Source organism: Charadrius vociferus, unplaced genomic scaffold, assembly GCF_000708025.1.
Source record: "Charadrius vociferus isolate BGI_N301 unplaced genomic scaffold, ASM70802v2 scaffold532, whole genome shotgun sequence".
Classification (NCBI taxonomy): domain Eukaryota; kingdom Metazoa; phylum Chordata; class Aves; order Charadriiformes; family Charadriidae; genus Charadrius; species Charadrius vociferus.
Genome location: NW_009647271.1, coordinates 23,592 through 33,883, shown reverse-complemented (window position 1 = coordinate 33,883; position 10,292 = coordinate 23,592). Strand labels below are relative to the sequence as shown.

General features: G+C 54.9%; 1 protein-coding gene across 2 annotated transcripts in view; it reads right to left on the bottom strand.

The window, feature by feature from the left end:
* Positions 1–2,509: 2,509 nt before the first annotated feature.
* NDEL1 (nudE neurodevelopment protein 1-like 1) overlaps positions 2,510–10,292 on the bottom strand; it is an 18,885-nt gene continuing 11,102 nt past the window's right edge. Inside the window, exon 8 of one of the 2 annotated variants that reach the window (XM_009879999.1) lies at positions 2,510–2,654. In XM_009879999.1, coding sequence (XP_009878301.1) covers positions 2,567–2,654 — 88 coding nt within the window. In that variant the 3' untranslated portion in view covers positions 2,510–2,566. Of the gene's footprint in view, positions 2,655–7,707; positions 7,751–10,292 lie in introns of those variants that run through there. The other variant, XM_009880001.1, reaches the window with a different exon arrangement.

Here is a 10,292-nt window from a genome sequence, read left to right as displayed (position 1 = left end):
CTGCTCCCAGGCACCACTCCTGGAACGCTGTTCAGTCCTGGGCACCTTTTCCTTCAACGCTGTGGCTGCTGCTGGGATGAGCACAGGGCCTGCCCTGTCCCTGCAAGAAGGGAGAAGACCCAGGCTCTGGGCAACAACAGCTTACTGCTACCTGGGGATTTTTAAGAGTATGGAAGGTGGTTGAGTGTTATGAGGGTGACCCTGCAAGGCACTGCAGCCCCAGAGGATGCTGGTCACAGTGGGGAGGCATGGTTCCCCCCCCTTGCATGGGGCAGGGACAGTGCTCCAGAGGGAGTGGGGAGTGTTCTGTCCATGATGGGGCACTGCAGGTCTGGTGCAGCCGGAGGAGAGCCTATGGCCCTGAGACCACAGCCCTGGCTGCTGCCTGTGGATGGGCAAGTGGGTGCTGGAACATCTGCCCCAGGGTCAGTTCCATAGTGCGGTGTCTTGGGAGCAGCTGGGCTGGAGCTGAGCCCAATGGCCTGGGAGAGGCAGCACAGAGGGTGCCCACCCAGCTGCCCCGTCAGCCCACCCTGCGCCCAGGAAGGGACACTGCATGCTGGGGAACAGCCCCAACCCTCCCAGTTCTGCAGAGGAAACACCTTCAGCTCCTCCAAGGAGGCAACAGTCCCAGCAGCTGCAGCTGGAGGCCTCCAATGCTTCCCAAAATCAACTCTTGAAAGGCGGGACTCAGCCATGCCTCCAGGATGGTCAGTGCTGGGAGCAGAGGCTGCAGCTGCATTGGCTCAGCCCCGGTTCCAACAGCAGTTGTTCCCCTCTGGGCACAGAGTTATGAAGCGATGCTCCAAGGGAAGGGGAGCCGGAGCTCTGTGGCAGTACAGAGCACCATCACCACCCTGTGCTGGGGCTTGGCACAAAATACTACATGACAAAATACAGCCACTGCCATACTTTCTGCAAAACCCACTGATTCCACATTAAAAGAACTTTATTTTTGGAAGATTACTCTCAGTTGGTTTTAACCCACATCATCATCTGTGTCACCACGGTGGTATGGTACACTGTCCTATTGAAACATGCCATAGAGATTTTGAATAAATAAAGCTACAAAGCCCAAGTTATGTACAAAGATCTTAGGCAAAGATATTATGTTTACAAACCTATATACAATAAAACAAATGTAAACAGTCAAATGCAGCAGAGGATGCACAGGAAAGGAGAACCATACAAACCCCACCAGTAGGGGGGGGACACATCCCACCTCCTTTCTGCTGGGGCCAATGGTTTTTCTCAGCGCTTGTAAATAAACCAACTCGGAGCTGCAGAGCCAACTGAAGGTGATGGACCTGACCAGGAACAAAGATTTCTAAACCCACAGATCAAACCCCAGCTGGGTTTGCTGGTTCATTTGAAAATCCACCAACTCTGAGGCACATAGACAGAGAAATCGCACAAATACGTTGCTTGAAAGACCCACAAGGTACACAGTCGCCCAAAACTGTCACAGAAGCCCATAGGTGACGCTGTAAAATCCAGTCATACGTTACACAGATCAGAACATGGTTGTGATGGTTACAGGGGCCTGAGGAGGTGGTCACGGGCAGTGGGGCCAGTTGGATTAGTGGCTTCCTAATGTTTCAGCCCAGTCCCTGTTGCGGAGGTGGGTGGAAGGCTGCGTAGAGTTGGGCTGAGAAGCTGTGCTACAGCCCTGTGGACACCGTGAGCACGCTACAGCAGCTAAATGTGTTACTGGGTGCAGGAGCACGGAAGGAGAGCGCTTCAGCAGCGCTCAGCCCTGCCAGCTCACGCTAAGGCATTTGATGTTGCGACTGACACGTGCTGGGGCTGTGACAGTCACCTCTAGCGTGCTGCCACCCAGCACCTCCATCCCTCCTCCCTCCCTGCTGCGCCCTGGCGCCCGAGGAGCCCGGCCCTGCTGTGCACAGCCACCTAACCAGCGGGCGATGGGGCCGTACAGGCAGGGCTGGCAGATACGCTCATCCTCCCCTCTGCGCTCTGACACAAGGCAGGAGGGGGACACGCACCGGCAGCGACAGCCGCGCGCCTGCCCGGCAGTAATTTATTAAGCTGCAGTAACTGAGTCACTTACCTGGACCTGATTCCCAGGCACAAATGTCCAAAGTGCCATCGCACAGCCTCACCCACGGCCCCTTCCAAGAGGCGGAAGCCTTACTGGGAGGGCAGCAGCTGCCCATCCTAAGTGGCAGGAAGCTGGGGCAGGCAAGGAAAAGAGGAGCAGCCAACGTTTGTGTCATGCCAAACCTAAGTTAGTGATAAAGCAAGGGGCCACGAACCGCCTGGCCAAGGTTTGGCGAGCAAGACTCCTGCATCCCCTGAAACAGAGCACTGCGTGTCTCAGCCTGTGCGGCACAGGGCATAGACCAAGTCAGAGAACGTTCACTACAGCAAGAGGAGAAAATAAGCTGTATTAACATGACATGAAGGGCCGTGAGTGCAGGGTCTCCTCTGGCAGCACAGTGCAGGTCGTGTTCCAGCGGGGTGGGAACGGGGAGGAATGGGACGAGTTCTTCTCTTGGTGGGCTGAGAAAAGCATCCGCAAGTCCGAACACGACCTCCCACAGGCTCATATGCTCAGGGGGAGCATGCCAGGCGCTGAGGATGGTCGAGACGCTCCCAGGCCGGGGGGACCTTGATCAAAGCCGTTTACTGCCCTGAGAAGCAACAAGAGACAGGCCGTTAAGTGACAAGCATCCCCAGGAGATGGCACCACTCACCTCTCCCCACCACCAGCAGCTGAAAGATAGACCAGACCCCTCTCCTCCCTCCTCACTGCAGCCCTCACCCTGACTGCACAGTGGCTGCTCAAGCAGGGACAACAGATGACCCTGACAGGGCCCCCACCTCCAGCTGTGAAGATCGGTGCTCACCCACAGGTGGGTGCTCAACCCATTGCCCAGCGCCGGCACGTGCTGGCCAAGGTGACCAGCCCAGGAGGCCAAAGGGCTCCTACACAGACCCTGAGCCGACAGGGGCTACACAACCGGGTCTGTGCAGTGGAAGGCACCGGGCACAGCAGTGCTGCAGGCCTGGTCCCCACCATCAGCTCCCCTGCCCTCTCCGTCGCTGCCTGTTTGCCTGGGAGCAGCCGTTTGCAGACGCCTGTGAGCAATGCGCAGCGCCCAGGGCTGGGCTGGCAGCACTGTGCTGCGGCACCATCACAGGACTCTGCAGTGGAGCCAGGGCCAACTCCATCCGCATCCCCAGGTCCCTCACGGGTGACCCTACACAAGCTCTGCCCGACAATGAGGATGGACACACACAGAGCAATGGCACACGGGAGCAGGGAGGCACATGTTAAAGCACAGCAGAGTTGCCCGATGCGACACTACCGCTGGTTGGGCTGCAGCGGGGGCTCTGGGTGCCTCCACACCCCCACGATCCATGGGTCCCCCCTTCTCAAGGCTCTTGGGAGAGGTGAAGGCATGGAGAACCTGGCTTGCTGGGGGACTGGGAGAGGAGCACATGGGTCTGACAGCTTTTCCATCTCTACTCTGTTATGGCTTTGACAGATCTTCCGTAATTAGGCTCAACACACAGCGTCTGCCCAGGCTCACCATCTGCTGACCACCACCACCACCACCACCGCCGCCTTGACAACCAGAAGCAGTAACATTCCTCTATCAGGACAGCATGTCCACCCCCACTGCTGTCCCAGAACCAGCACCCTGCCCTCACGGCTGGGTTTGTCATACTGAAGGTGGGGGGAGACCCCCCCACATACCCCTGCAAGGCAGGACAGGACCCCGCCTCCATGTCTGCCTGCTCCCAAGACGTGCCTCTGCAGCACTTCACCAGCTCTGCCTGAACCACCAGCACCCCAGAAGATGCCATTCGGGTCTCTCCTGGCAGAGCCACATTGGTGAGAAGGGACACTTCAGGAGACAGCCTTTGCTGCTTGGACCGGTGAGAAAAAGCAAGAAGTGTGAGGGCCCTACTGATGAGGAAGGAGCCAACCTGGGACCCAGCGGCTTTGGGGTCCCGGGCTGCACCCAGTGCAAGCGCTCGGAGGAATGCATCCCACTCACTGCCACCACTGCCGAAGGGACCAACGTGCCAGCAGCTCACATACAGGTGGCTCACGACATCGTCCCCAGGACGGACCAGTGCTGTTTTCACACTCCCTTTTGCATGGCTCACTGGTGACCTTGCACCTCCTGGCTCAGGGATGTGAAAACCCTGCCAGCAAACCCAGGAAGCTGCTGCCATTGCACTGGGCAGTTACAAAATCCTCTAGAAGAGCAGATGAAGAGCTAAAATTTCAACGCTTGCTCGCAAGGACAGATTCCCATGACAACGCAGCTCCCCGCCGTATGGAGCAGGCTGTTTCCTCTCCCTCTGTTGCTGTTAAACATCCACCTAGCACAGCCCGGGTCAGAGCAGGGAAAAATCCCCTTTCCCACCTCCTCCCCATTAAGCTGGAAACTTCAACTCCCATTTCAGTGCAATGAAAAGCTGCTAGAAGCAACTTAGGGCCAAGTGTGTTTCACTACTCGCATTTGGATGACGGGGCACAAAGCCAACCTGAGCATGACGTGACGCTGCAAATTAGTTATCAGCTACAAAGCACTTCTGCCAAGTAGGACCGGGGAGAAAACCAAACAAACAAAGAGACCAAACAGGATTAAACTGCGGTAGTTTGCTCCCTTTTGAAAAGGTTAGACAAGAGTGACATTCAACAGCAGCAGCAGCCTGGAAGTGCTCGTGTTTGACGAGTCACATTAAAGCCAAGCTCTATGGATTTGTCGCGTTTTCTGCACTGAATTCAGAGCTGCTCTTTGTGACCGACACCGTCGGATGGCACTCAGTCCCTGCCGCGTGCAGGATGGTGCCTGGGCAACACCGGCGCCCTGGGCAGGCCGGCTGGGTCTGCAGCTCGGCCGAACGAGCACCGGTCTCCACCGTGACCTCCCGGCCGTGCCACCTCCGGTGCAGCCCGGCAGGACAGCCAGGCTGGGGAGGACAACTGGTCCCTTTGAAGCCCATAGCAAGTGCTGTCGCTCCCCGTGCAGCCTGTCCCTGCAGCCCAGCGCTCCCCCGCAGCACTGCATGAGGCTGGGCAGAAGGGGCCACGCTCAAACTTCGGTGCAGCATTCCCCTCCGCACCAAACCTGCTTCCCCCCCCCGCCACCAGGCGCCTCCGTGTCGCTGTCTGCCTCCCCGACACGACCTATTTGAATCCAAACCCAACGCGTGGCATCAGCACATGGTGCTACACCAGGACAGGCCAAATCAAGCAGCACAAACGTCTCAAATATTGCTATTTCTGGGACACCAACTGCTCCCAAAGTGGGTTTCCAACACCCAAGCTCTGCCTGTGGGGAGAACGCCTCCCTGCAGCCGTCACCACCCGGCAGAGCTGCCTCTGCAGGCAGTTTCTTCTTTTAAATGAAGCAACACACGTCTAACCCTCCTCAACTCCTGCTCAGATGCACATTTAGCAGCTTGGGTGCCCTCTTCCATCTCCCGGAGGCACACGAAACAAGTCCTGAGGCCATGCAGCAATCAGGCGCTCAGCACAGATGCCACATGGACACGACAGGACTCTGCCTAAATCACCAGTGTTGCAGATCACCCAGTGAAGCCGAAGCCAAGGAGGGAGAAGAAGCCCCACTGCAGAGCTGCGGCAGCAGGAGGATGAGTGCTGTAAGGGTTACAAGTGTTAACCAGCGCAAGATAGGGAGTGCTCCCAGCACTAGAAATGCACAGGGGAGACACAAGCAGGCTTTCTGCTGAAGATGGAAAAGATAGGAACCCCAATTTGGAAGCTTTTTGAGGTTTCCCCATTGCCCCCTAATTAAAAAAAAAAAAAAAAAAAAAAGAGAGCAGGAAGGCAGCTTAGAGCACTTGTTTGTGGCAGCTCCTCCCAGGATCAGCTCCTGGAGTCAGTTACCTGCATTGTTCATCGCATCCTGCCGGCCCAAACTTGCCCTCGGTGCAGAAATAGAGATAAAGCAGCGGCTTTGATTTGCAGAAAGCCGGTTCGGTAAGTGGGGCACAGGAAAAGGCTTCAAATATTAGCAGCAACTAGGGGGATGCTGAAAGCTGGCGTTATGGCTGAGCTTACCGAGGTCTTACCCAGCCACGGATTTCTGTTAGCAACAGAGTTAAAGGAAAATAAAATAAGCTAAGCAGAAAAACTGCAAAAAAACAACAAATAAAATGCGCTGGATGACTCCTGCGTCACCTCCCAGAAGTGAGCTGGGAAGAGAAGTCCTTGTGCTCCGTCTCCAAGGTCTCAGACAGCGCCAGGAGCGGCACGTGCATCACTCCAGCCTCCGGCCGCTCTGCCCAGGCCTGGCACACGCGCAGGGCTGCTGCACGGAGCTGACGCTGCCCAACGGCCCGGAAACCTGCCCGCAGTGATTAACCCCAGCCAGGTCACTTGCCTCCTGCTACTGCCTCGTTTCCCCATCCCTCAGACCCGACACGGTCCGTGGGGCCTGCGCTGTGCGCCTTTGCTCTGGGCTTCCTGGGAAATGGGGCTCCAGTGCTTCAAAGGGAGCCAAAAGCACCGGTCCCTGCTGGAAACGTCCCCCGCAGTGGTTTCTGATGGATGTTTCGGACTGCCTGTTCCTGCAGCGGCCTGGACTTCATGCCCATTTCCAACCACCCTCTCTGCCCTCTGACTGCTAAAGATAGATTATTTTTTTTTTTTAACTCATTAACCTTTACTTCAAGCTGTATTTTGTACTCAGCACCTTATCTCCAAGACTCTCTCAACTCTAAGTATCCAACAAAACCTCAGGAGAAGATTCTCCTGTGGCCAAACAGCCCAGCCTGAGGATGTGGTCGAAGCCTATTTGGAGACCAACCCCACAAGAAAACAAGAGGAAAAGCGCGTTTCCAGACAGGTCAGTGCTTTAAAACGCACCACTTACTCTCCCAAGAAGCAGTAAGAGCACAAGGAGGCAGAGGAACACCCAGGACGGAGATGTAAGGAGGAGAATGGGGACAAGGCTGTGGCAGATTAGGCTGGTAGGGACCTGCCCTTTTTGACAGCACGGGGAACCCTCCACGTTCCATCGAGAGACGGGCGAGATGAGTCCGACCCTTAGTGACTGCAGGCTTTGCCTGCCCCGAGCCCCTGTGCCGCAGGACCCCCTCCTGCAGAGCCCGCCACCCCCGGCCCTGCGCAGCCTTGCCGGGACAACCGTGCCACCACGCGTGCTTCCAGCTGGCACGGCCGTGCCAGGCAGGGACAGGGACAGCGAGCAGGAACACCACTGCCGGCCTCTCCCCCTGCTCTGGAACTCTGGCCGGCTCCCAGCACATCTGTGCCCTTTGTTTGCTTTCCCACTAGCCAGAACCACAGCAACCAAGCACCGGCAAGCCGGTAGCCAGGAAAACGTTGAAGGAAAAACACGATCAAAGGGCAAACTAACTTTCAAAATTAACTAAATTAACAGCAGCAATACTTCACCCCATATCTCCGATATGACCGATTCAATCAGAAACACGCATGCATTTGAAGAAGTATTAATTAGATCAAGAAAGCAAGCAGCACTCAATCTTAGGGTTGCAACAGGTCACAGCATCGGAGAAGTTTAGATACAGTAAGGAGAAAGAGATTATAGCCCCAGGCTTTGATAACGGACTATTAGTTTGTAACGCTAAGAGAACAACCCCATGCAGTTAGCATAACCACCAGCTCTGCACCTCCAAGCACCAAGTTAAACTGCATGCAGCTTATCATTGCAAATGAATTCATTTACCCATGACCAAGGTGGGGAATATGACCTTTTCACGCCTAGTGGAGAAAAATTGAAACAGGTTATGCACACAATAAAGACATTCTTGGGCATAACCCTGGATGCAAGAAATGGGGCAAAGCAAAGGTGTCACGCTAAACCTCACCAGACCTCTCCTCTGTGACCTTTGATAATGAGACTCTGCTCTGCACAGGCAGGTGAGGGTCCTATTTCAGCGACAGCCAGCGCTCCCACCACGCTCCACTGCCGCAAGCGCATGACCCAGATAGAAGCCTAGAGCATTGCAAAGCACGTTACAGGACACGGGATTACTCACCTGCATCCGAGTTCTCCACAGTTCCCTCTTTTCCAGGGAAACTTTTTTATAAGGTAGACTAGGGAACGGAAAGAAGGCCCCAATTTCACAGCCTGATGCGTTACGATCAGGGTTGTGGATAACAGCGTCCGCTGTGTAAATATACCGACGTGTTTCACGGGACTGCTAGAAGCGTGCAACCAGAGGCACATCTCACATTCAAACTCTAGCTTGTTTTATTAAAACAAAGCCCATCAGATTCCCCAAAAGTAACCTAAAAATAAACATCAACTACAAGGACTTTGATATTCAAGAGTGTAGGAAGGGGAGCAGTGACCAAGGAGTTAATGCCCCAAGGAACAAACACCCAATGTGGGCACACATGCTGTCTCAGCTCTGCTGTTCCAGTGCCAGGCCTTTGTGGAGCCCATCAAGGTCAGAGCCATTTTGTTCCCCAACTGGATCGAAGTTAATTACCAATTCAGACCATTTACAACAGCAAGAGACGGGTATCCATCTGAGAACATCCTCAGGTGCTGTTCTGCCATGCCCTGGCACCTGGACAGAACCAGCACATTCCTGAAGGAGTAAGTCTGCAGGAAACTAATCTTACAGCAGATTTTGTTGAGCTTTAAAAAAAAAAAAAAAGTAGATAAGTCCTGACTCTTCCAATCCTCCTGCAAGGCTTTGGTGCAAGCCCAGCTGTCCTCCAGGCTTCCCCTAAAGCGATGCTCCCCCGTGCCAGCTCCTGCCTATCACTGTCTTCAGCTGCCTGCTCAGCTCCACTCCGCCAGCAAAGAGCGGGTGTTTGATGGGAGACGGAGACTTGTCAAACATTTTAACCAAGGAAATGGGAGAGGAAGGAAAGTAAATGCAACTGTAATGCAGTGGCTGAGTAACCTCCGTCCCAATCCCACCACCCAACAACTGGGCTGTTCTTTAGGCAGCAGCTGCAGAGTGGATCAGATCTATGATCACATGTGGCTGTTTCAGGCTCCAGCAACAATTAGGGGCAGGGAGGAGAGTACATGGGCTAGAGAGAGAGGAGGAGGAGAGGGGAGAAGACAGGGCATGCCTCAGCTCAGCCCCTCGTGCCCAGCCACCACAGTGTGCTTTGGATCCAACGCCCGCCAGCAATGCGTGCCAGCAGGGCTGGGAGCTCGGCGGCTGCTGCAGCGCGCGGGCACGATGGGGCTGACCTCATTTAGGTAACACCTTGGTTTAGCTTACATGCACAGCCAAAGTTGTGACGGTTTTACATAGCAGCTCTGGAGACGTGTACACAGAACAGACCCTGCGATCACCCCCGGCGTGCACAGGCGTCGATGGGGGCAGCAAGGCGGAGCGGGAGCCGAGGTACGGGGAGAGGTGAGCAGCATTCGGAGGTGCAGAGAGGGACAGGACAGCAGGGCCATGCCGGGATTTCTGACAACTTGCAGATAAGCACATCAGTCATTTCCACCCCCTTTTCTAGCCCACTAACGTCCTCCGAGACTGCTGTAGAAGTTATCTTTCAGGAGGTTGAGTTTCTAAGCCTTTTTCAGCTACAACCTGCTCCTAACTCCAGGCAACCAGCCCAGATAACAAGTGTGATGACAATCCGGATAATTAAAAGTGACCCCACCCCACACAGCAATCAGCTTATTCGTCACACCACAACTCAATATAGCCATGCTGCCTCCTAAAATCAGCTATGATCTCTCCCTAGCAACTGCCTGACAGCTCACACCTGAACCATAGCCTGTGCGCCGCAAGTGTGAGCGCTCTGTGGTGATGCACAGACCCCAGTTAGCCTTGCAGCGTACATACAACCCCATCTGCACATGACACCGACTTCATTAAGCCTCCAAACTCTTCCTTTCCAAAAGCAGCAAACAACAGTGGCTCTAAAAACTCCAAATGCCGGTTTCTAAGATGCAACTTGCCCTGCTACCCACGCAGCAACGCGCCTCAGCTCAAACGAGGATGACTGTAGGAAGCTCAGTTTGTCTGCTCTCTGTACGGTGCTCTTTAGGTTGGTAACAGCTCATTTAATTCTCTAAAATAAATTCTGGATTGAGGATGTGCTGAATATTAGCATTAAATTGGACCGGCATGAGGTTTAGCGTGGAAGACTATCACCGTGCAGGGAGCACGGAGGGTGTTTTGCCCCGTGACGCCACGCACAGCTCGCAATAGCACTGTGCCAACAGTGGAGGGGCGCTGAGCTTTTTGCTCTGCTTCCGAGGGCTGCTCATACAACCATGGGGCCCCGCACTATGAGGGACTGCGGGGACAATGCTCCT